This window comes from Lampetra planeri, chromosome 58 (genome assembly GCF_965212315.1).
Source record: "Lampetra planeri chromosome 58, kcLamPlan1.2.h2, whole genome shotgun sequence".
Taxonomy (NCBI): domain Eukaryota; kingdom Metazoa; phylum Chordata; class Hyperoartia; order Petromyzontiformes; family Petromyzontidae; genus Lampetra; species Lampetra planeri.
Window position 1 is genome coordinate 1,325,006 of NC_136164.1, and position 26,321 is coordinate 1,351,326.

General features: G+C 50.2%; 1 protein-coding gene across 16 annotated transcripts in view; it reads left to right on the top strand.

Moving 5' to 3' along the window:
- The window catches only part of LOC144735991 (galactosylgalactosylxylosylprotein 3-beta-glucuronosyltransferase 1-like), a 70,302-nt gene extending 45,503 nt beyond the window's left edge, over positions 1 to 24,799 (top strand). For 7 of the 16 annotated variants that reach the window (XM_078618602.1, XM_078618601.1, XM_078618603.1 and 4 more), the window contains 4 exons: positions 10,603 to 10,800; positions 15,435 to 15,623; positions 17,223 to 17,327; positions 19,347 to 24,799. In XM_078618602.1, the coding sequence (XP_078474728.1) occupies positions 10,603 to 10,800; positions 15,435 to 15,623; positions 17,223 to 17,327; positions 19,347 to 19,913 (1,059 nt within the window). In that variant the 3' untranslated portion in view covers positions 19,914 to 24,799. Of the gene's footprint in view, positions 1 to 3,602; positions 4,365 to 5,131; positions 5,210 to 7,903; positions 9,498 to 9,978; positions 10,057 to 10,602; positions 10,801 to 15,434; positions 15,624 to 17,222; positions 17,328 to 19,346 lie in introns of those variants that run through there. The other 9 variants (XM_078618608.1, XM_078618612.1, XM_078618616.1 and 6 more) reach the window with 7 other exon arrangements.
- Positions 24,800 to 26,321: the final 1,522 nt, after the last annotated feature.

Here is a 26,321-nt window from a genome sequence, read left to right on the forward strand (position 1 = left end):
ACTGTCATGCTCTGTAATGTTTCTATGTGCAATGTGGCTGGGCAGTCAGTGTCTTTCTTGTTCAGTGTACACCTGTAATGAGGCGGACGACGAAGTACTAGGCACGACTATTTTTTAACGCAACACAATCTTGGTCCGGGCTTGGTGCTTGATCTTGAAGCTGTACTTTCCTTCAAACGTCCCTTCCTCTTGTGCTTTGCCCTTTTATATTGTTCCACTTCCCTTCCTCGAATGTTCCCTCACTGTATTTCCCTTAGTCAATCCCTGTCCCTCCCCTCTAACGGATCTCAATCGTTGCCTCGGGGTTCCACTTTGTTTCCCACCAATTCTCATTCAGACCCTTTCCTCCAACCACTTCAAAAGCTTGCCTCCCGATCCCTCTAGAGGCCTCTTTCCACCAATCTGAAACCTTGCTTTATCTTCGAATAGCCTGTAGGCTGCACATTGGCTTGGGGTAATTTTTTGGTCATTACACACCTATCATCATCATACAACACAAACGTCTTCATCATCACCATGATCATGTTCAGTGGCTATTGTGCGCCAGACATTATTTGGTCAAGAGCCTTGATTTTTTTTTTATCTAAGGGCCTTGCGCTTATGAGCAGGATTTAGAAAAAACATTATCATTATAAGACATCAGGTAATACACAACATAGTGCAAAATCAGCCATGATGGAAGATTCCCGCAGCGCATTGTAAGTTACAGGCATCCCCCCTATAATCCTCAGGCTTCATTCTTGGTAGGTGTGGACCTCTTTCGCACCGTACGTAGCCATTCGTGCTAATTGGTGGTCGCAAACGGAGCGCTATATGAAACAGCGCTGTAGGAGACCATTATTACATCGCTCCAATGGAGATGCGTTCTGGACCGCTATCTTTTACCTATGAGCGATATGAGGGCTTCATTAGGGTATCAGTAACGGCTTTAATAAACACATTCCTGCGGAGGGAGCTGGTAGTAACGTTGGGTTGCTCGGTCAATGGCCAGGGTCAATGGCGGCGTGGTGTATTCTGCAAATATGTCCGACTGTGAGGGCGGGCACAAGCTGGCGTGAGTAGGTTAAACGTTGATTCAGGTAGGAATAACAAGTTCCACACTGCCCACCAAGGATTATTTGTCTGTCTGTCGTGCATGGCCCTGCCCCACCAGAGCCCTCTCATTGGCTCAGGGGCGCCGACCAATGGGAGCGGTGGGTTGGGGTTGGTAGAGGGGGGGTTAGTGGTGGGAGGGGGGGCACCGCCGCGACTCGGGCCAATGAGGAGACGGGTGATGTTTCATTCACAAAATGGAACTGGGGTAGGGTGGCTCCATTCATAAATGGAAGTCTTGAAAAGAAAAAAACAGATATTTTAGCCTCGTGTTTATTTCAACATTCCCAGCCTTAAGGTGATTCAGTTGGGGTGGAAGGGGTGGGGCTGGTGGAGAGGAGAGGGTGGGGAGGGGCTGGGTGGGGAGGGAGGGACTGGGTGGGGAGGGACTGAGTGGGGAGGGGAGGGTGGGGAGGGGTTGGTCACCCCGTGGTGCCCTTATGAAACTCAAATTTTAACCTACAGACTACACTATACACGACACGATACACTCCACTTATACAGGTAGGAACAACAGCTTCCACACTGTCCACCAGGGATTATTTGTCTGTCTGTCTGTCGTGCATATCCGGAATTCCACCCACCCATGCACCTCCCCACCGAACACCGAGCTACGCCGCGATTGGTTGACGATGTCGGCGAGGGTGGGGGGGAAGGGTAAACATTCCTACTCATCCAACTGCCGCCCCCCCCCCCTGAACGCCGCGCTGTCCAAACAAGTTCCTACCTGCCCACTCAAAAAGGAACGTGTTAAGGGCACCACGGGGTGAGCAGCCCTCCCCCACCCAGCCCCACAATCCCCATCCAGCCCCTCCCCACTCAGCCCCTCCCCACCCTCCCTCCCCTCCCCACCAAGCCCCACCCTCCGCACCCAGCCCCTCCCTCCCCACCCAGCTCCTCCCTGCACGAGGTACGGACAAAATCATCCCCTGTGGGCTGGAGTAACCAGGAGGTTACTACCAGTATGATTCCATATACAAGATAAATTATTTCAGCATTTTATGAATACAAATAATAACTTTTCATAATGGCATAAAACATACAATAATTGATTTACTCCGCAGTGCATTCGTTCGGAGCTTGCATAAGATTAACCACCGCCTACCGTAAACACACGTTCCGCGGGAAGCTGTATAGTACAATTCAATGGGATTACTCGATCCGTGGATCGCCAATCAATATAGTAATTAACCCATGATGAATCGATACGCTAATTTGGCTGGCGGATAGACTCTGAGCAGAATCGATGCAATAGACACCACGATTCATTTTCAAGACTATATATCGGAAAGACATGCCTCTATGGGCAATGCCACGCCCACTTTCTTCCACAGATGTAGTCACATCGCTGGATGTCAACATGTTGCGTGCAGTGCCCGCCCTGGAGAGGCACGGCGTGTGGTGTAGTGGCATCGCAGATACCACAAGGTGTGGGTGTAGTACTGGCCCTAGAGGGGCCCGGTGAGTGCTGAATAATAGTGCTAGATGGCACCACGCTTTGCGATCCTACAGGACAGGGTGTGTGGGTGCCGGCCGAAGGATGAGGTTACTCGAGGCCATGGCACTCTGGTTGACCCGGGAGGACACGTGACCAGTTAAATCTACAAAGGGGCCCCAGGAGGGGGCTGGGGGTGGTCATGTGATTGGGACCCAGATCCTTCCCGAGGATTCTGGAAGGTGGGTGTGGCCAAGGGCGGAGCGGGCCACTCTACAGAGAATATAAGTCAGGTCCCAAGAGGGACCGGGGTTGTTGTTCATCCTGGAAGAAACCTTCGCAGACGTTCTCCATTCTACGAGTCTCAAACATGTGGCCCTGGGCTTGAAGCTGTTGGTCTCGGTTCTTAGCAGCAGTTACGTTGTAACTAGTGTAGTTAGCCTGGTGGTCACCACCACAGGTTGTTATTCTGTTAAGGGGAAGTTACCCCGTGTGTTGGAACTTAATAAATGTGTTGCCTCCAAGTCTACGTCTGCGACTCAGTTGAACCCATTATAACTCGTGTCACAAGTGGCCAAACGTTATTTTGTCAGTAAGATTGGCTGAAAAGGTTATGCTTATGCGAAGCAGACTACTTACCAGGACGTTGTCGGACAATGAGGATGACGAAGGCGTTATTCCTCAGACAGCGCCGGGGATGGCAACCTTGGAGAAAGGGAGTGAGGCGCCGCTGGCAGAGCATCGCGACGACCACCTCAGCAACAGCTCACCGCCGTCGAGGAAAGAGCACCGCACGTTCCGCACCCACCTCGCAGAACTCCTCGAGGCCGTGGCTGCGATGGTCGCGGAGCTCGACCGCAAAGAGCAAGCGGTGAAGGAGAAAGCACCAGAGCTGCGCAGGGTTGACCATCCCATCTCTGTTTCCCGCCACCTGGAAAGCTCCGTTGCGCAGCCGGCAGACGCGGCCGCCATTTTGGTTGTGGATCGGGGCGAAGAGCCCGCCAAGTCTGAAACTGCGCCAAGTTCGCCTGTTGAGATTCCATCCCTGAAGCGACGTCTACCTTTTGTTCAATAATTTTCTGCCACGGGAGGCGACTCTGTGGCCTTCAATCGCCGGTTCCAGATGAACTGCGACCTCGCTGGATGGACAGAGGTGAAGGTGCTGAGAGTGCTACTTGCTGCGCTTGACGACGACGCCTTGGCGGCATTTTGCACCATCCCGCCGTTGGAGAGGGCCACGCTCCAACAAGCCTTTGCGCAGATGGTGGCAATCTACAAACCGCTGTCCAATGTTCACGATAAGTTCACTGCCCGAACGAGGGGGAAGGTCGAGACACCCCCTGCCTTCCGCAGTGTACTATTGGCGCTAGCGAAGGCTGCCTTTCTGAAGATGGACCATGACGGAGTCGACCCACTGGTCCTTGAAAGATTATTGATGCTGGCGAAGGACCTCAACATCGTTCTGCCGGCTGTCGACAAAGACGATTTGTCTTCTCTCAAGGTTGCAAGATGCATCCAGGCGCACCTGCTTTTGCAACGACACAAGGGGTTGGCGGCATGTACCCGCCTCGTGAGATGCGTGATACACCCGAAAATGTGTAGCCCGTCCAAGCCTGTGATTCGGCCCAAAGTGGAGGCTGGTGGGGGGATGGCATGGTGTGACGGGAATAACAATTTTGTCGGCAAAAGACCTCTCCTCGTCCTGGGAGCAGGGTCGTCGTGTGCTACAACTGCGGCCGGCCGGGACACATCTCGTCGGGTTGCCGCACCACAACAACGCCTCCCCGGACCATCGTTGTAATCCGCCCGACCATTCTCCACTCCACTATATCCAAAGGTGAATTGCGACACATCACACACTCGGCACCTGAATCCACCTCACTCATCGCGTTCGGATGGTTTTCATTCCCGTCGTGTGTCAGGGCATGAGGGTACAGATTTTTTCGGGCTGACTGGCCACTCTGACCGGGTGAGTGGTTGGAGTTGGCCCATAGGGTGGGTGCCGTGGCCGCAGATTCATCCGCTGTTATCGGAATGATAGAGGGGGTTGAAAGCAATGCTCGTCGATACTGGTGCATCCACAACTTTAATTTCCGAGTTGATTTTTCACATTCTGCCCCCTAAATGTTGTACCCTATGTGCCGTCGGGATTCCGTGCTTTGCTGCAAACGGCGGCACATTGGGCATCATTGGGAAAATAACAATGGAGGTGTGTATTGGAGATATCAAATTGATGGGACCGGTTCTTATATCAACGTCCCTTGCTGTTCCTTGCTTGCTCAGGACTGACTTCCTTGGGGAGATGCCCCTGAAAATTTTGATTGACCAATGGTGCCTCAAGTTACCATTAGGCCATTGCATGGCCTTTTTGCCTTCTCCCATCAATTGTGCACGGCCAACGCTACTGTACAAGCGCTTGCGAGTAGGACTGTAAAGATTCCCCCAGGCACACAAATGTTGGTTCTTGTACGATTGCGGAAGCCACTTGACCAGGAGGCAACTGCGGGAGGAATCCTCCTAGGACCCTCAAACAAAGCCATTCGTGGGTTGACGTTGGTGGAGTCCAGACTCTGATATTCAATGACCAGGAACTGTTCATTTTAGGTCATGAATGCAGGGTTGGACACATCTGTCATTCAGGAGGGCACCGTGCTAGCCCAAACGTCGCCCGCGCTTCGCGAGGTAAACATCGTTGGCGGTGTGGGGGTCGCATCAAATATGAAGCCGTAACAGGTTTTCAATGAAATTTGGATGGATATGCTTTGTTCTGAGAATTCTGAATTGTTCGATTTCCAAAGGAGGGAGTTGAGAGCGCTTTTGCACAAATTATCCAATGTGTATAGCAAGGGCAAATTTGACATTGGCCGACCTACTCTTTTAAGTCACCACATCGATACAGGCGATGCTGCTCCCATCCAGCAGAACCCCTACCGGCTGATCCCCATGGAAAAATAACACGTACAGCTGGTGGTTGATGAAATGTTAGCCGCCAATATTATCTCACCATCTACCAGCCCGTGTGCTTCTGTGTTGACTTCCATAAGCTTAATAAGATCTCTGTGGCTGACGCGTATCCCCTTCCTCGAATGGACGATTCCCTGGATGCTCTAGCAGGAGTCCATTATTTTTCAACTCTTTACCTCCTATCCGGATTTTGGCAGTTGCCCCGAGATGAATCATCTAAGCCTAAGAAAGCCTTTCGTACACCACAAGGCTGGTTTGAATTAAATCCGCTTCCGATGGGTCTTCACTCCACTCCGGCTACGTTCCAGCGATTGATGGAACTGGTTCAGGCTGGCCTTCAGTGGGACTCGTGCCTGATTTATTTGGACGATGTTATAGTTTTTAGCGGTATGTTTAAATAGCATCTGGAACAGTTAAGTGCTGTTTTTCTTAAGATGCGTGCGGCGAACCCCAAATTTAAACCCCAGAAGTGTCACCTGCTCCAAAAATCTGTTCAGTACCTTGGCCACATAGTCAGTAAATCAGGCATAGCGACGGACTAGGACAGCACCGCTTGTGTGCGTTCTTGACCGACCCCCAAGTCGGTGGGGGGAGGAGCGGAGTTTCATTGGTTTTGCTTCCAATTACCGCTGTTTTGTCGCCGGGTTCGCAACTATTGCCAAACCTCTCCACGCCCTAATGGCAAAGGTCAGAAGTTACATTGGTGGGAGGAGGAGTGGGCCTAATTTATTTTGCACCGTGATGGCTTGGTGAACACCCCTCCCCTCCGATACCCCGACTTTTCCTTGCCGTTCGTCCTTGATACAGATCCTAGCAACACCGGAATTGGTACTGTTCTGTCTCAAGTAGTTAATGGTGCGGAGAGTGTTGTAGCATATGGCAGCAGAGTGCTGTTTCTGGCCGAACAACGTACTGTGTCACACGCCGGGAACTTTGGCTATTGTTTTTGTTTGTGCAACAGTATCACCCCTATCTTCATGGCAGATGCTTTGAGGTGTGCTCTGACCATGCAGCACTATAGTATGCGCTGCATATTGAACAGCCGTCCGGCCAACTTTCACGTTGGTTGGAAGTCCTGCAGGACTATTCCTTTACTGTTTCCTAACACAAAGGTACCCAACACACGAACGTGGATGCCCTCTCGTGATTACCAACAAGCGACGGGTGCACATGTTTCTTGGGCTCGGGGCACTGTAAGACGCCTGCTGAAGACTCTCACCCTCCCCTTGCGGCGTCGGCCAAGGTTGACACCTCTGATGAAGCCGACGGTCCAGAGGTGCATGACGCCGTTATTGGCTTGTACCATGCGGAGTGGGGACGCCTCCAAGTTGAGGATGCTTCCCTGTTTAAGCTACGACGCCATGTCAAGGGGGCGGACAGGGATGGGAATCGACGGGGTGTAGCCTCTGCCATCCTCAGAGGAAGATTGCTCATGCATTGTGCACAAACTACTGCTGCACATGGGTGTGCATAAGACACTAGCCACACTTAAGCTCGACATCTTCTGTCCCGGCATGGCGGAGGATGTCAGTAAAGTATTGAAAGGGTGTGTGCAGTGCGCACGGCGGAAACCCCCGTCTAAATTCTGTTATCCACCGTTGCAATCTATTCGGAGTTTCCCGCATACATGAGCTGGTCGGTCTTGATATCCTTGGTCTATTTCCTACCACCCCTCGTGGGAATAAGTATTTACTGGTGGGCGTCGAATATTTTTCATGGTGGCCGATTACCTGGCCGCTTCCCAAGCAGTTGGCAGCAGCCATCACCGAGGCATTTCTCGACAGCTATGTGATTGACAAGGGGGCCCCTATCAGGGTAAAACATTTTCTTCACCCCCAGACGGAGCCATCAGGTCAGCGAGTCTAGCCTGACTGGGACTTGCATATTCCCGGGGTCCTGGCTGCCTATAGAATGGCCCCTCACGCGTCCACCATTTTTATTATGTACGGGAGAGAACAAGACCCCCCCATTGATGTCCACTTATGAGCCGAGCCAAGCACCTCATCCTTGAGAGGCTTTCGGAAGCACGCGAGGCTTCCAGGGAAATTTCCAATTCACACCAATTGGCGAATGAACGGCTGAGGGGTTTTCGTCTTTCTGGACATGAGTGGGCTCCAGGTGACAGAGCCTGGCTGCAATGTCCCCAAATACCGTTGGGTATGTCATCCAAATTGTTTAAACCCTGGAGGGGGCCGGTTGATGTGATTCGGGTCGTTCGGCCCCAGTGTGTTCAAATTCACTGGGGTCGATGGAGTTGGTTTGTACGTCCCTCTCGCCTCAAGCCTTTCATCGTGCCACGTTAATTCATCTCATCTCCACTATGCAGGGGCCGAATGTCGGGTGTGTCGGGCGAGCTGAGATGTGTACCCGCTGAGGTTGGTCCTCAGGGGAGTCATGTGATCCTGTCCTCAGGTTATGCGCGTTTAACCTTCCCCAAGCCGCCACCTGTCTTCTCAAGTTATGGGAACGGAGGGCCTGTCTACCCAGCCGACTGCTCTTCATGAGGAGCTGGGTTCGACGGGACATTTTCAAATTCCCCCCAGGACCCCCAGGGAGAGTACGCCCACCTCATTAGGGGCCCGGCCACAAGGACTCAATCAAAGACTACTCAGTTTTCGCGATCCCCATACACACACACTCCCACACCATCAGTTGGTTGTCGGACTCGGCATGTTGTATTGGTCATTGGCTGAACCTGGCCTTTATTGTGCTTGCGGGTGTTGTTACACGGTGAGAGTGGGAGATGCTTGTGCTGGAGGGGGTCCTGAGGTTTCGCGTATTGTTTTTTTTCTCTCCTTATCCTCTCGTATTTCTCTCTCTCTCTTCCTTTGCGTTTTGCCTATTCCGGTTCTGTACTTCTGTCCCCTTCCCCCGTTCGTCACTTTATATATTGTATATTTGGGATGGCCTCGATTTATAGCTTTTTTTGTTGCCCGGTTCTCTGACATTGACATGCTAATCTTCTCATTAACACAGCCGCTGTGGCTGGAGCCGTCTCACATTGACATGTTAATATCTTACATTTACATGCAAATTGCATCTCTAGCTCCGCCCATTTACCCTTGGGTTGAGCCCACCTCAAACCGATATAACCTCTTGTTGCAGCAGCTCTTTCGCTATATTTCTCCTGCCTCAGCAGTTCTCCTGCTGTATTTGTCTCACCTGATGATGATTGCGTGTGTTGTGATCGAAACATCGTGATCTATAATTTGTTCTACCTACGGGGCTTTACCGAAAGAATCAAAGAGTATATCATACTTCATACGATATTACAAAAAAGTGGTCTGGGTGGCTTCCTGCCTGAATTTCTATCTGCCTGCCTAATGCACGCCATGGATGTCGGAGAAAGGGAAATTACACGCTCGCCAGGCAGACCGCAGACGCACATTTGCATGATGTACATATATAATTAATGTATATTTTATTTAAATGCTCAATAACAATTTGTGAAATGTCTACCGAAGCAAGTAGCGGCATGGCAGTTGTGTGATCATTTTTCGTGTAGCTGACAGCATGTGCATTATACGTGTCAGTATATGTTATTATTGCAAAGGCTAATGAGAGACTCCTCTCACGTGTTTCACTGCCCTGGGCTTGAGCAAGCTCACCAATACACGGATCAAGTATTCTGCATAAGGGGGCGACGTTTTCAATTATAGTAGACTCTCGAGTATCCGTGCTAACGATGGGGAAGACGGCTGCGGATAATTAAAAATCGTGATTTTGTCTATCCCAAAAAACACGATTATGGGCATAAATTATGTTTTCCAATTAATGTATACTATCGAGTTTCTGATTCAAAGTTTAAACAGCACGTTTCCGTTTATCTGCCATCACGCTGTTTAGTAAATGTAAACTCACAAAATAAATGATGGGATAATTCACTCACTAACGATTTCAATTTGTTACGTTTTAGATTTAGAACGAATACTAATGATCTAACGACCAAGCGATGCGCGTGCTCAGTGACAACACTTTCCTGCTACGGCACAGAAGATTCCACCCAGTAAGTGGATAGCAGAGCCACGTCAATCAACATCAATAAAACTCCACCCACTATTGTAAAGATATGCAACTACTGTACTGTAGAGGTAATCACGTGGATTTTGCACATATTTGTCCAGTTTAAGCACGTGACTTGTAATAAACTTTCCCAAAAATAACAATGTTAAACTGTTTAGATTACTCATTTGGGCTTGGGAAAATCCATGAGTTATTAATTTATGTCAGAATCTCAGGTGCGCGGTTAATACGCATATTGGATAAACCGCACGTAGATAATCAAGATTCTTCTGTACTGAAGACCGCATGCAAACTGTGCTCATGTTAATCTTAAACTAACAGAGAGAAAAGCTGTACAAACCAAACAGAAACATCGACAATAACGCGGATGAGATTGGTTAAACGACTAAAAAATATATTCGTACATCTCAGTATTGTGCCTTAATTGGTTACATGTGCGTCGTTTTGTGTCAATACACTGCTAGATCAGGGCCTCTATGCCACGCGGGTCGTGGAGGGGCTGTCTTGCCATACTTCCCCACGCTGTTCAGTCTGATTTTAAGGTGGGGAGCAAAAACTCGACCGCATATCTTATCTTAGCGTAATTTATATAGCGCTTTAACCAATGCGCTTTGCCGATAATTAGGAACGGTACAATATCGTGTGTGAATGTAGTGGTGGAAATGAGGTGAATAAAATAGACGAGAGGAAGCAATGGGGACGAATCTGTGATGATGCGTGAATTCGGTGAAAGCGAAATTGATGACAATAAATGATGATTGGATTGAATGAATGGGAAATTAATTACGGCCATACAATGAGAATATGAAGAGGGAACAGTAACGATGGTGTTACGAGGGGGGCATTAAGGGGGTCGTGGGGTGAGCTAGGAAACAATAAGTGAGTTGTGAGTGAAGAGCGGAAACTACTGAGCGAAGGTGACTGCTTCATGTGGAGAAGTTTGTTCCAGTGAAGGAGGGGCGAGAAGAGTGAAAGAACGAAAGCTGTGCTTCCCACTGCATAGTCTCGCAGCCACTAAACCATCTGTTCAGTATCATGCATCAAGGTGAAATACATTTTTTTAAACGTAAAGAAATTCCTGCTCTCAGCCCAACAGAAGCCGCTCCTCATTTCCAAGAGGCACGTTCCAGAGGAACAAGGCTCTGCGCTGGCTCAGGGAGACGTATGGCAACCGGTATGGGTCTCACGATGCCACCGGGGAGTCTGGCTTGGATCCTCGGGCTCTGAACGGGGTCGTCTATTTTGCAGACGACGACAACACTTACAGCATGGACATCTTTGAGGAGGTGAGGTCCGTTTCGCATACTGTAAGGTGTGGTGGTTGTACCATTTACTGTATGAATTGCTGGTCAAAGACATATGCGGAGTTTTGGCATGGGGTTGGCAACGCCCCTCCAAATTGGACACCTATTAATACATTTTCAGTAGTTTAAAATTAATATAAAAAACAAATTAATCATATGCACCGCGATTCCTAATGTGAGGAACGAAGCGAACCCCTGCCCCCCCCCCAAATATAGAAGTCAAACTGCCTATGGTTCAAACTTGATTTGGAGCTTTCACGACTGCAGGAATTACTCTTTGGTTCGTTCGGTAAAGTCACGTAGAAAGAAAACAAATTAAATAATAGCATACGACGTTTCGATTGTAACAAAATCAATCACCATCAGGTACAAATGAAAGAGAAAACAAACCTAGCAAACTTAGAAATATAATGTAATATAACACATAGAGACGGCTAACATAACAGTCAACACCCTACCTGGTTGATTACGTTCTTACAAAGATTGATAAATTTGAGAGAGAAACAAGACACTAACACAACAACAACCGCCATTCGCCACGAAGTGACTGTGACGTCACAACATCGCCTGTGCCAGGATATGTGCACCTTGAGGCCACGTGAAGTGTCGATCGCCCGCTGGCAGGAGGTCACGGGGCAGACCCAGGTGCCACGGGTCGACTGACTGAGACAACTGGTTTATGCACCACCTGTGCCCCCTACTGTGCCAACTTGCTGTGATTTAGCCACCCGGCGCTCCGCTCGTTGTTGTGAGCGTCGCTCCTCCACCCTGTTGTTGTTGGAGGGCGACTGCCTCCAATTGCCAAGCAGTGTCTTTCACGAGCCTCCTCCACAGAGGCCGATCTTGACACTGCTGGTACCAGTCATCGGCAAGTCCACTCCGCTCCACATCCTCCTGTACCACATCACTCCATCTCTTCTCCAGCCCGTGCCGCGCCCGTTTATCTCCCTCTATCCGGCCGAACAAAAGCTGTTTAGGCATGCGGTGACTGGGCATGTGGGCTACATGACCCAGCCAACGCAGCCTTGCCTGCCGGAGGAGCTCACCGATGGGACTTTACCCAGATTTTTCAAAGATTTGTGAGCTCCTCACACAATCCAGCCTGGTTAAACCCAGGATGGATCGTAAGCAGACCAGCCTAAATGTTTCCAATCAGTGAAGATGCTCCATTAGGGGGGTCAACGTTTCGCAAGCATAGAGAAGGGAGGGAATGACCGTGGCCAAGAAGACTTGAAGTTTCGTGCGGAATGACAGACCAGGTAGCTTCCACACAGCGTTATGCAACCGATGAAAAAACAATGCCAATCGATTGATTATGAGTGAGACCTCTGCTGTCAAACCGGAGCCGGTCATGAGCACACTGCCCAGGTATGGGAAACTCTCCATTCTCTCCACAACTGCCCATCAACGGTTGGAAATTGTGGAGGTGGAGTGCCTGATGGTACAAAATACCCAGGCAGGTGCTTAGTTTTGGTGTGGCTGATGGAAAGGCCCCAACTCTTAGCCCCAACTCTTAGCGGCTGTGTGTCTCTGTGTCATCTCTCTCTCTGCTTACGTGTCTGTCTATGTGTCTCCGGTTCTGTGTTTAATCTCTCTCTTAAATTTAGCAATCTTTGGAAGACCGTAATCAACCAGGTAGGGTGTTGACTGTTATGTTAGCCGACTATCTGTGTTGTATTGCATTATATGTCTAAGTTTACTAGGTTTTGTTTTCTCTTTCATTTGTACCTGATGATGATTGCTTGTGTTGCAATCGAAACGTCGTATGCTATTATTTAATTTATTACTTTCTCTTTCTACGTGACTTTACCAAAATAACCAAAGAGTAATTCCTGTAGTCACTAAAGCGCTAAAACAAGTTTCAGGTCAATAAAGCAGATATGTAGGTCTTCTTGGAATTCCCTACACCTCTACTGTAGCAAACGGACAGAAAATATGGCGTCTGTGCAAGACCGCCCCTTCCTGAAACCACATTGGTGCTCCGCAAGCCTCTCCTCAGCGTGCCTGGCAAGGCGATGTTGAATAATCCTAGACAGGACCTTTCCCTGCACACTGAGGAGTGAGATGCTCCTGTAGTTGTTACAGTCTGCGCGGTCCCCCTTCTTAAAGAGGGGGACCACAAGGGAAACCTTCCAATCCCGTGGAACCCGTCCAGTGTTCCAGACTGTTGATATGATATCATGTAGGGCAGTCTGTGCACAAACGCAACCCTCCCTCAGCATTTCGCTTGGGAGAACATCTCTGCCCCGTACCTTACCTGGTCTCAGACTCTGGATCGCCTTTAGTACTTCTTCAATAGATGGCATCCCAGCCAGTCACTCATAGAGGGTAACTACTTCCTCCAATATTTGAGGCACCGCAGCCTCAGCATCCCCACTTTGTCCAAAGATGTTTTCCATGTCGAGTGATTTCCCCTCCCCCAGGACTTCACAGAAATGTTCAGCAAATCTGCAAACCTGTTCCTGGGGGTCGGAGATTGGATCACCGTTTTTTCCCCTAATTATGGTAATAGGTGTGGCACTGCAGGTTACTTTTTTATGGAGTTAAATAGGGATTTGTAATCGCGGGCCATTGAGGCAGACTCCATATCCTCAGCAACCCACGACCACCACCCATCCTTGCAGCGCCTCAAGGCTCTCTAAGGGAGGTCTGGATTGCATTCCCAAAGCAGCCATTGCAGCTGCCTAAGTCACAGTCCTAAACCTCGCCCATTTACCCTCGACAACTGGAGGAGTGGAGGACGATGTCAACCCCAGCCACAAGCGATGATGAAATTTTTGCTTGCAACTTTCATCAGCTAGCTGAGACCAGGCCACCTTAGGTTTGAATGGGGTCCTGGGTGTACACCCACCACCGGAGTGGAAGAATGGCAGGCGCATCGTACAGATGACAAGTCGATGGTCAAAGGGCAGATCAGCTCCATGGTAGGTCCTGGTGTCAAGGACATGGGCGCGCATCCGCTGTTCCGTCACCATGTAGTCCAGCAGATGTTCTTGCTTGGACCCGGCATGCATCCATGATGTTGTGTGGATGCGCCGATGCCGGAACAGCGTGTTGGTAATTACAAGCCCATGGGTTGCACAAAAATTTAGCAGCGTCCTACTATTGTTATTGAGCTGATCTGGCCCATGCCTTCCAATCACTCCAGACCAGGTGCCAGCATCATGACCAACTCGGGCATTGAAGTCACCCAAACAAGATGACTCTATCCCGAGGGGCCACTTTAGCTAACACCTGTGACAGGAGGTCCTAGAAGGCGTCTGACTCATCGGCCTTGCCTGAATCCCTCCACGGATGTTCGTCTTAGGTGGCGGCATAAGTAACCACGACCACCACTCCTTGCTTCTGGTTGATACGGAGGCGAGCCCAAAGTAGCCTGGGGCTTACAACTTCCCACACCTCACCGCCACGCTCCCACACTCCCTTCATTATTTTTGTTCAGAAGAAGAGCCACTCCCTGTTGTTTGGTAGTCTCCTGCCCCGAGTAGAGGACTGTCCACCCCTTATGATTGCAGGAGCCAGAGCCGGTCCACCGGGCCTCCTGATTACCACAGAGATCCAGACGGTACTGTTCCAGCTCCCGACAGAGGAGTGGCAGCAACTCCTCCGCAGTGAGCGTTTGAACATTCCGAGGGGAAAGATTAAATCTCCTGGCTCCGCCAAATGGGGTTTGGCCAGGAGACATCATAGACGCCTGTCCCCCCGGGGCCTCCGGCACACGCTTTTTAATTAGATGTTTTTTACGTGGTTTTGTGGTAATTTATTGAAGGTGGACGGGTTACCAGCCCCTCGCACCCGTCCAGAGCCCCCATTTAGCCGCTGTGGTGATTACAAACGCCCCGAGGGAAAAGGCCAATCGGAATTGGCCCTCCCCCCCACAGCACTGTCCACGACAATGTTGCCCGTGCGGCACCACGAGGAGGTAGGGGGTTGTTTTTGCTGGACACATAGACAGACACATAAGCAGAGAGAGATAACACATAGACACACAGAGAAACAATGCCTATGTGTCGAGGCCTTAAATATAAAGGAGGACGGAGAGAGGTGGGGGGATAGAGAAATTAGCATGTCAATGTGAGATTTTGAGCTTCCGTGACTGCAGGAAATACAACACGAGGACACACAGAGAGAGAAAACACACTTAATCAAACGAACTTAGCATTTGTAAATTTTGCTAAGTTTGTTTGATTAAGTGTGTATCTCTCTGTGTCCTCGTGTTGTTGCTCTATTATTTCCTGCAGTCACGAAAGCTCCAAATCTCTCATTGACATGCTCATTTCTCTATCCCCCCTCTCTCTCTGCCCCCCTCTCTCTCTATAGGTTTGTTTTCTCTTTCATTTGTACCTGATGATTGCTTGTGTTGCAATCGAAACGTTGTATGCTATTATTTAATTTATTTTCTTTCTATGTGACTTTACCAAAAGAACCAAAGAGTAAATTCTGCCTATGGTTGGCGATTATTCTGTGGAATGTTTAATTCCTGAAGGTACATAAGGTGATGCTGATTATAATTAAATAGATTCACGGGCAATGTAATCCTTCACATAAACGTATACCCCCCTTCCCCCCGCTGCCTCCTGTGTACACCCCCCTCCACACCCCCCACACTCTTTCAGATGCGACACACAACAAATGTGTCCGTGTGGCCCGTGGCGTTTGTGGGCGGCTTGCGTTACGAATCTGTAGTGGTGGGGGCCAATGGCGTGGTCACCGGCTGGAAGGTTGCATACGGCCCCATGCGATCATTCGCCATCGACATGGCCGGTTTCGCCATCAACCTGAACCTACTCCTGCAGAATCCCAAAGTAGGTGGCTAACACCGGTGCTGTGAGCTAATGGTAAGGATGCTACTGCCAGATCTTTGAGAATGCCCAGCGTGCACCAATAAACATATTTTCCCAAAAAAAGTCTCGGAGCGCCAAGGGTCCTCTCGAGCAGGTAGACTCTGCTCAGGCGATCGACCAATCACAAGTGTCGGATATGAATATGTTTTAGTCTTGGGATGTAGCCTACTTAGAGCATTACATTTTAGTTTAAATGCTGACATGGACAAATTGTGGAAATTCTCAAATATTGTATTTCATAAAAAGTGTGCTAACCAGCGTAACTTTTGCATGGTTATACGCGAGTCATAACACGTGACGCAAAAATGTCAATGCCTTTGTGGAGAATATGATTAACATAATAACTAAGCAGAAAATTAATCTCCTGCCCGCAAATGTCCCTACAAATTAGAAATAAAGTGTCCATTTTAAACATCCCATTGGCCACACATTCCACAGGCAGTGACGGAATAGGGTAATAAATACAATGTTTTGTTGTATGTGGAGAGGGATAGATATGGGAAGGAAACGTGATGTCTCCTTAGATGTTTTGTTTCTAAACACGCAAATTAACGATTGTGTCCCTGCCGCTGTATTAACCCTTTATTATCTATCACTGTCTCCATGCCACCAGTCAGAATTTCCATATAGGTCATACTGGGAGCCCCACATCTGTCTTGTGCCCAGCTCCCAGCCAACCTTATTCCTGTAGACTGACCAACTCTATCCAGTCAACCCCAGTCATACCACCACCCTCCAACCACAACTAACGTATACATGTTTCTCATTATTCTGTCTCGTCCCATTATTCCTCACAATTACGACCATAGGGTGCCACGGTGGCGAGATGTCACCTACTTCGCCTGGTATACAGGAGGTCGTGTGTTCGATCCCGACCCTGACACCTCCTTTGTATTTGGAATTTGCGTGCTCTGTACGTGGTCACGTAGATTTTTCTCCGGGTCATCCGGTTTTTCCCTACACATTTAGATTTGACGTGTGTTTTGAGTATCTGACTGCTGTAAATTTCCACACAATTAGCAACTTCATTGAGCTATCATTTGTGGCCAGGTCGCTTCTGAAAAGAGCTGCATAGCTCACTGGGCCTTAAGTGATACAATAAAAAATAACTTAGCTGAATAGCTTAGCTATAGACAGCGCGATCTCTACCTATGTCAATCGTTGTCTCTGCCATTCATTCTCAACCTCGGCTACCGTATCGTTACCTCCAACAAGTTTACACTACCCGTTTTATCCACGTTGCACATTCTACCCCAGCAGACTACTCACATCCCTTCTACAAACATAATAAAATAAGAAAGATTTAAAACAAGAGAGGAGGCCATTCGGTTACATCTAGTTCAAATCGGTTGTGAGTAGCAGATCCATTCTAGAATCTCATCGAGGAGTTTTGTGAAGAATCCTGGTAAATCAGTTCCACTGCGTGTCGTCTGGACAGCCGGTTCCAGACTCCCAACACTTTTAATTAAAATTACCTGTGCACATGCTGATTGCACATTTAAATGTAAACTCTCGAAATTTCACGAGATTATTGCTGAAAGTAGCCTATTTCATCTGCAGGCATACTTCAATTTCCACGTGAGGAGTGGGAACCAGGAGTCCAGCCTTCTCGAGCAACTCGTGACCAGAGACCAACTGGAGCCAAAAGCTGACAACTGCACCAAGGTGAGCCCTTGTCCGATCAATCATTCCGGTCAGATAGGTCATTTAAGCAGTGCATGACAGAGACAATCTTGACTAAACTTGATTTGGCGCTTTCGTGACTGCAGGAATTACTCTTTGGTTCTTTCGGTAAAGTCACGTAGAAAGATAAATTAATTAACAGCATACGTTTCGATTGCAACACACGCAATCATCATCAGGTATAAATGAACGAGAAAACAAACCTAGTAAACTTAGAAATATAATGCAATACAACACAGATAGTCGGCTAACATAACAGTCAACACCCTACCTGCTTGATTACGTTCTTCCAAAAATTGCTAAATTTAAGACAGAGAAAAAACACAACCGGAGACACATAGACAGACACATAAGCAGAGAGAGATGACACAGAGACACACAGAGAGAGACAAACACATAGGCACACAACGCCTTAAATAGAGAGAGATGGGGGCAGAGAGAGGGGGGGTAGATAAATTAGCACGTCAATGAGAGACCAAGCACAACAGCAGGAAACAAAGCAACAAAATGAGGGGAGACAGACTGTCACTCGAAAGTTGACAAACTGTATAGACGTGTTGAAAACAGATAACCATTGGCATCATTGGCCGCCAAATACACCTCTTTCCTCAATACAGTAAACCCTCGCTATGCGCAAGTTCTGGATTCGCGAGTTTCAGATGCATGAACAATTAAATGTATACTAATTCCCTATTCGCGACACCCGCCAGACTCCAGTATTTGCGAGTGTGCGTAGTGCCAGACCACCGACACCGGGGAGGTGCATACAGAATGTTGTTACATTTGTAGTGACTAACTTGGAGACAATAAGACTTAGAAGCACATCTATATTAATGAGCACTATCGGTATTAACACACTTAATATTTAGTCCATCTATTACCGGCGACGCTCCTCAGCCAGGACAGTTGGTAGACTGCCTGGCTAGTGGCTCCCCGAGATGGTAGAAATGGAGATGACGACGAGAAGAATGGCGACAATGGACTTCAGCAGCACGACCGGGATCCCACTCCAACAACAGGCCTGAGGTCCCCCACAGGGGCCCCTCTTAAACTGTCAGCGTGGCCCTGCTCTGCCCAGGCCACGCTCCCTTTCTGGAACCTACTAGCGGGTTCCTGGTGGGCCCCTTCTGTGACCTTTCCCCTAAATTCCCCTCTCGTGTATATCCTGGCCTGCTGACGTTAGGACTGCTGTATGCCGCAGATCCCCATTTCTGCCAGCAGCCAGCGCTATTCCACTACACATTTGAAACTGCAAAGATTAGGCATGTCCGCTCAGCTGCCCGCTTAGTCCACAAGTGTCCGAGTAATCACTCGTACCAGGAAATTAACCCCATTTTTTTACCATTGGAACACAGTTTCTGCACTAAAGAATTATGTATTCGCTAGCATTTTCAAGAACGTATAGCCCTCGCGGATAGAGAGGGTTTACTGTATATTCCTCTTCATAAAGAACATGGTATTTTTAAATCCTTTATATTAATGTGATAACAGCCATAGAGGGTTCACGTGGGGATTGGCTTGCCGGTCCCGCTTTGTAGCCAATAAGGGGTGAGCCAGGGAGCATGGCCTCGGTGTGATCACGGCATGTTAGCAGGGGTGATTGGCCTGGCTAATCGGGGCCTCAGCTAATGGGAAGCCGGATCAGAGGCGTGGTCCCAGGATTGACAGGGAACCATCGGGAACGGTCAATGCTGTCTACGGAGGATTGGCTGGGGGGTACCACGTGACGAAGGGATTAAGAGAGAGGGAGAGAGAAGTCGGGAGCAGACTTGGGAACGAGAAGAGCAGGAGTCACATGCGTACGGGGCTCTGGGTGCCACGTGCGCGGTGGGGACTTGGCGGGAAGTCTGCCCGCTTTCCGTTGTCTGTCAGCAACGGGGAGTGTGTGAGGTGTAACTGTGGAAGTTGAAAATAAAAAGGAATGATTCCGGAAGCCGTCTCAAGAAGGTTTATTACATTGGTGTCAGAAGTTCTTCTGCGACCGTTTGGATGATCGTCAAGATGTCCAAGCACCTCAGAAAAAAGAACCTGCCCGAGCCTCCATCGGAGGAAGAGGCCGAGATGGACGAAGATGAGCTGTTGGGGGCTACAGCCCCTATGCTGCCTGCTGATACTGCTCTCCTCGACGCCTCTCAGCGTCGACTGGGAGAAGATGCGACCACCTCAGGGACGAAAGACGGATGGCGGCTGATGGTGGAGCAGATCGAGTCATTACGCGCCATTCTGCTGAGTCTGGTGACCGCGGTAGCGTCCTCACCAGCCGTGGGTCGCCAGATTGCGCATCAGCTGGACGCCGCGGGAAGGGGTCCTACAAAAGAATCGGAGTCCGCCATTGCTCCTGCCACGCGGGAAGAAGCCGACGTTTTGGGCGGGGCGGCTGCGCTGGAGCCGTCGGCCGCCATTTTGGGCGCGCCTGCCGCCACGCGGCCGCCGGACGCCATTTTGCCTGCGACGGGTGGAGCGCGGGAACCGCAGTCGGAGACGCCCGCGGCGCTCGCTTGCCACCACGGACATCGCCTTCCACGAACCGCTTACATCGCGATGGGTGGCGCGCTGCCTGGACGCTAAGTTTAACATCAAGCGCTGGGACCAGATGGCGGCGTGGACGGGGAAACCCGAAATCGACGGGCCGCCCTTGGGGTGGTCTCCACGACGGATTGTCCACTGCTCCGACGACTCTGGCGACGACGACGTGCTGGCTGCTGCTGTTCCGCACGGGATTCCGGGACGGCGGCTGCGCGACCAGCGTGGTGACTACGCAGGCCGTCCACGTGTGGGGGCCGGGTCATCCGACCGCCGGCCGACGACGGCCGCGTGTTTCAAGTGCGGCAGACAAGGCCATTTCGCCCGCGACTGCCGCTGCCGACCTCTGCTTTTGCCTCTTCCGCCGAGGGGACCTCCATCTCCTCCACCTGCTGCGGAACTGCAACATCCTCGGGCGAGTCGGCACAAATCGGACACCCGGCAGGTCGTGTCACATCATTCATCCACTCGTACTCATTCTTACACTCCTAAGGATAATTTTACTTCTTCTGCACCATTTACACCCTCTGCTACACAGTGGAAGAAATTGGCTCGCAGGGTTGTGGCTGCGGCGTCGGGCTCGTCGACGGTACGGGGTACCATCGACGGCGTTGACGTCCGTATTTTGGTGGACACTGGCGCATCTGCCACCATCATTTCAGATGTTATTTTTCATTTGTTGTCCATTCCTACGTCGCGGATACACAGGGTTAATGATGCGTGTGTAGCCGCAAATGGGGGTAGCATGGGTATCTGTGGTCAGGTAGATGTGAGCATCGCTATCGGAAATATTACCGCCGCAGGACCTGTGTTGATCTCTCGCTCGCTTGCTGTCCCATGCTTGCTTGGTACTGATTTCCTGCGCCGGATGCCGCTGAAAATACAGGTCGACCAGGATTGTTTGGAAATGCCGGGGGGTCGTAGGATGTCGTTCCTGCCTTCCCTGCTGGCCAGTGGGCCTACAGGTAACGCAGTTACTGCCGTAGTCGCTGCTACGGTGGAGGTTCCGTCGGGAGCGCAAATGCTCATTCCGCTGCATTACCGAAAACCCCTTCAAATTGAAAGGGATGCGAAGGGCGTGCTATTATCCCCATCAAATTCGGTAGCTAAATCTTTTTCCTTGGCGGCGTCACAAACGATCGTGCGACCAGGTCAGGCACCTTTCATACAGGTGTTGAATGGGGGACCTGACCGCGTTGTTGTTCCGGAGGGATCGGTGCTGTCTCACGCCACTACCGATTTCGCCTCTTGTGACGAAACGCCGCGCGCCCGGATGCCCGCAGGTGGGCCTCCACACGATTGTTCGCAAGAACGCTGGATCGCAGATTTATGCGGGGAAAATTCTTCTTTGTCGAATGAGCAAAGGAATGCTCTGCATTCATTATTGCTACGGTACGCGGATGTTTTCAGCAGAAATGATTTGGACCTCAGCCGCACGTTGCTTTTGTCGCACCATATTGACACCGGTGCGACGCCTCCCATCTGTATGCACCCTCATCGCATGAGCCCAGCGGAAAGGGAACACGTGCGCGGAACAGTAGATGAATTGCTGGCGGCGGATATTATTTCGCCGTCCAACAGCCCTTGGGGCGTGCCCGTCGTTCTGGTTAAGAAAAAAGATGGTGGTACAAGATTTTGCGTTGATTTCCGCCGGTTGAACAAATTTTCGGTGGCGGACGCGTACCCTTTACCGAGGATGGATGACTCATTGGATGCTTTATCGGGTGCTAAATTATTTTCCACCCTTGATCTGTCCTCGGGCTTTTGGCAGCTTCCCCTCTGACGAGTCAAAAGCCAAAACGGCATTCCGCACGCCGCAAGGTCTCTTTGAATTCAATCGGTTGCCTATGGGCTTGAATGCGGCTCCGGCGACGTTTCAACGGCTCATTGAATTGGTGTTGGCTGGACTACAGTGGGAAACGTGCCTCATATATTTAGACGATATCATTGTTTTCAGCTGCACGTTCGAGGAACACTTCCAACGCCTAGAATGCGGGCGGCTGACCTCAAGTTTAAGCCTAGAAAATGTCACCTTTTGCAACACTCCGTCCGTTACTTGGGTCATATTGTCAGCTCGGACGGCGTGTCCACTGACCCTCTGAAAACCAAATGTGTTCGGGAGTGGCCCACACCCACTTCCGTGGGTGATGTTCGGCGGTTTATTGGATTCGCTTCCTATTATCGCCGCTTCGTTAAGAACTTTGAGACGTTGGCGAAACCATTACACGTTCTAACGGGCAAAAATCAAAGGTTTAAATGGGGAGCAGAGGAAGAAAGTTATTTTAGATCACTTCGGGATCACCTCGCCACGGCGCCTACACTCGATTACCCAGACTTCTCACAGCCGTTCATCCTTGATACGGATGCTAGTGATATCGGCATTGGGGACGTTTTGTCGCAACGTAAGGACGGGGTTGAGCGAGTGGTGGCGTACGGCAGCAGGGTTCTGTCCCCTGCGGAAACGCGATATTGCGTGACAATGCGGGAACTTTTGGCGATTGTGCATTTTGTTCGATTGTACCGGCCGTACCTGTATGGAAGGAAATTCCTCGTTCGCACTGATCATGCGGCTTTGCAATACTCCTTGAAATTGGACCAGCCATCGGGCCAATTGGCTCGGTGGTTGGAATCGTTACAGGAATTTTCCTTCCATATTACATATCGTAAGGGGGCCCATCACGCGAACGCTGACGCGCTCTCAAGGCTGCCACCCGTTCCTCCGTGCACTTGCCTGACGGGCACGCACCGCTGCGCGGCACCGCCCGCCTCGCCCTGCCCGGTTATGGGGGCGATAGCGAATGAGGACGACCAGAAGGTGTCGGTGGACACCGATGATACCTTACGGCTGCCGCACGCGGTCTGGTTACGTGAGCACGAGGCTGATACCTCGCTGTCTCCGCAACGGAAATTGATAGGGAAACAAAAAGCTCAATTGGCGGGATGGAAGTGGCAGATGTTCCGAGGCAAGTCGGGACTGTTAATGTGCACCGACGGGTTGTCTGACCGACCACGCTTGGTCGTGCCTACTTCGCTTCGCTACAACCTGCTTCGCGCTCTGCACGCTGATAAGTTGATGCACCTCGGCGTCCAGAAGACTTTGGCCGCGATGCAAAAGGATTTTTTCTGGGCCGGCAGGACGGCAGACGTCAATGACTTTGTCCGCTCATGCCATGATTGTGCGAAGAGGAAACCACCTCGGAACCAGTATGTACCGCCGTTACGTTCCATTGAGGTGTCCCGCATCAACGAATTAGTTGCTCTGGACATTCTGGGCCCGTTTCCCCCGTCGGCTAGGGGCAATAAATACCTTCTGGTCGGGGTGGAATATTTTTCTCGATGGCCGATGGCCTGGCCTCTACCCGACCAAACGGCTGCGTCCATCACCGACGCTTTCTTGAACGGGTATGTCATGGATAAGGGGGCACCTGAGAGGCTGCTCACAGATCAAGGGCGGAACTTCTCCTCTAAATTGCTTAAGGAGGTTTGTAACGCGCTGGGCACAAAGAAAATTCGCACTTCCCCATACCATCTGCAAACGGATGGTATGGTGGAACGATTCAACCGTACCCTCTCGGCTATGCTTTGTCACACGGTCAGTGAAAAGCAAACGGATTGGGACTTGCACATACCAGGCGTCTTAGCGGCATACCGCATGGTTCCACACGCGTCCACGGGATACTCGCCATTTTTTTTTATGTATGGCCGTGAGAATGTCCCACCCATCGATGTGCAACTGGGTAAGCCGAGTAAACAACCGTCCTGCTCCTTACCTGATCACGTGCAGGACTCGCTTGAACGAGTTACGGAGGCGCGAGAGGCTGCCAGGTGTACGACGGCCCGTGCCCAGGCAAGGAACGAACGGTATGCGCGTCGATCGCGTACTCGCATGCCTTGGTCAGTGGGAGACCTGGCATGGCTCCACTGCCCCCAGGTGCCGGTGGGCACATCCCCTAAACTGCACAGGCCATGGCGAGGGCCCGTAACGCTGGTGGATGTTCGGAACTCACAGAGTATCCGCGTTCAGTACGGAAAACGTCGGTGGTATGTTCATTCCTCGCGACTTAAACCCTATGTTGATACGCAGGTCAGTCCCTCATCCCCACTAGCTGACCTGCCGGGTTCTGCCGGGCCGATTACGCCGATTGCCACGCCCGTTGATCCCAAGGGGGACTGTGTTGTGCCTCCTACAGATGAACAGGTTCTGAGGGCTGAGGAAGCCCCCGCTGCCCCCCCTCCACCGGGGCCTGCCCTGGACATGACCAAGAACCAACAACCTTTTTCTTCAAGCCTACCACCTCCTGTCGATCTGGCGGCAAAGCGACCATGCGCTGGAAGCGGAGAGGGTCCCGCGTCGCGTACGCGATCGAAATCTCTCCCGTTTCGTTAACGTTTGATCATCTAGCTGTTTCTTCCCTGTCGTTACCGCGCTGCAGGGGCGCCCTAATGTATGTCGGGTTTTTTTTCATGGGTGACTCTGTTTTTAAGTGTTGTTCGGTGCGGGGACGCCGTTTCACCCTTTATTGTTAAATGCACCTTGGTGCCCTAATAAGATGTTTTACGGAATTGGTTGATCATCCTTTTCCCAGCCGAGACGGCTGATTTTTTTCACCGGGGGGGGTGGGGGTGATGTAATAACAGCCATAGAGGGTTCACGTGGGGATTGGCTTGCTGGTCCCGCTTTGTAGCCAATAAGGGGTGAGCCAGGGAGCATGGCCTCGGCGTGATCACGGATTAAGAGAGAGAGGGAGAGAGAAGTCGGGAGCAGACTTGGGAACGAGAAGAGCAGGAGTCACGCGCGTACGGGGCTCTGGGTGCCACGTGCGCGGTGGGGACTTGGCGGGAAGTCTGCCCGCTTTCCGTTGTCTGTCAGCAACGGGGAGTGTGTGAGGTGTAACTGTGGAAGTTGAAAATAAAAAGGACTGATTCCGGAAGCCGTCTCAAGAAGGTTTATTACATTAAGTTCACTTGCACGCTTGCTTGCTTGCTTACGACCGTGCAAATCTTTAGGTCGTTTTTTAACCCACTTCCCGTGATCCAATCGAGCTGACATTTTCCACACAGACTCGTTGTGCGTGACAATTAATGTTCGTGAAAAAATATTTCCAAAATGTTACACTTTTTAGGACAAAAATATTATATTTAATTACCAATTGCTTAATGCTGCCATGCACTCATCTGACCCATAGGTGGCAGCCATCTCAAGCCAGAGGACGAGAGGACTCTAGCCGCCACGCATATAAAGGATTTATAGTGAAAAACTTTGTTTTTACGGGTTATACTTGTTTACACATCCCATCAGCCACACGTCTTTCTAGCAGTGAATCGTTTCAGCAGCATTGACTCAACTCAAGGAAACTGTGGACCGGTGTTGACTTTGAGTGTGGCATCAGTTTAGTCGAGTTCCACTGATATTGCACATACTGTAGTTGGTTTGATGCAAGCAATCCTCCATTGCGTGAGTAGCCCAGAGCCCTGAGCGTTGGGTCAAGTCGAGAGAAGACGTGAGATGACTCTCCTCCCAACTGCCCAACCCGCATCCACATCTCCTATTCCCCATTGTCCCTACCCAGGGGAAGAGGCTAGGTGTTCTAGAGATTGGTATCTGTGTTCGTGTTCAATCTCCTATTTAACCAGGAGATTAAATAAACCCATTGAGAAAAAATGGAACATTGTCTCTTGTGCAAGAGTGGCCTGGACCTCCGTGTTTCGTATTTTAAGGAATTGATTCATTCCAGGTTCTGTTGGGATTGTGTTTAATGTTATTACATGATATGACTGCACAGTTTTGATATACCTAGGGTGTCTGAGATATATGCCCGGGTGTGGTCAGTGGAAATGGTGGCAACTGATTGGGAAAGGAGGATGATGGAAGCAGTGGTGAGTTATGGAAGCATTTTTGAGTTATGGAAGCAGTTTTAAGTCAGGAAGCAGTGGTGGGTTATGAAAGCAGTGGTGAGTTATGGAAGCAGTGGTAAGTCAGGAATCAGTGGTGTGTGATGGAAGCAGTGGTGAGTTGTGAAAGCAGTGGGGTGTGTCATCTTCTTGGTTCTTTCGGTAAAGTCACGTATAAGGGAAATAATAAAATAATAAAAATAAAATTCTCACGACGTTTCGGCCACAACGCAAGCAGCCGTCCTCAGGTGAAGAACACAAATTCAGTGGGGTGTGATGGAAGCAGTGGTGAGTTATGGAAGCAGTGGTGAGTTATGGAAGCAGTGGTGAGTTTCAACAATGGAAAGACGTGCATGCGTGTGTGTGTCCTTCAGGTGCTGGTGTGGCATACACGCACCTCGAAACCCAACTTTCAGCGTGAACGAGGAAAAGGTTTTTCTGACCCCAATATGGAGGTGTAATGACGGATGACTGCTTCATGCACGATGCCGGTTTTTGCACGGTTTACTGCGACGTGATGGCCCTGTTGCCGAAACAAGTAGAGCACTGCTTTGCATCATG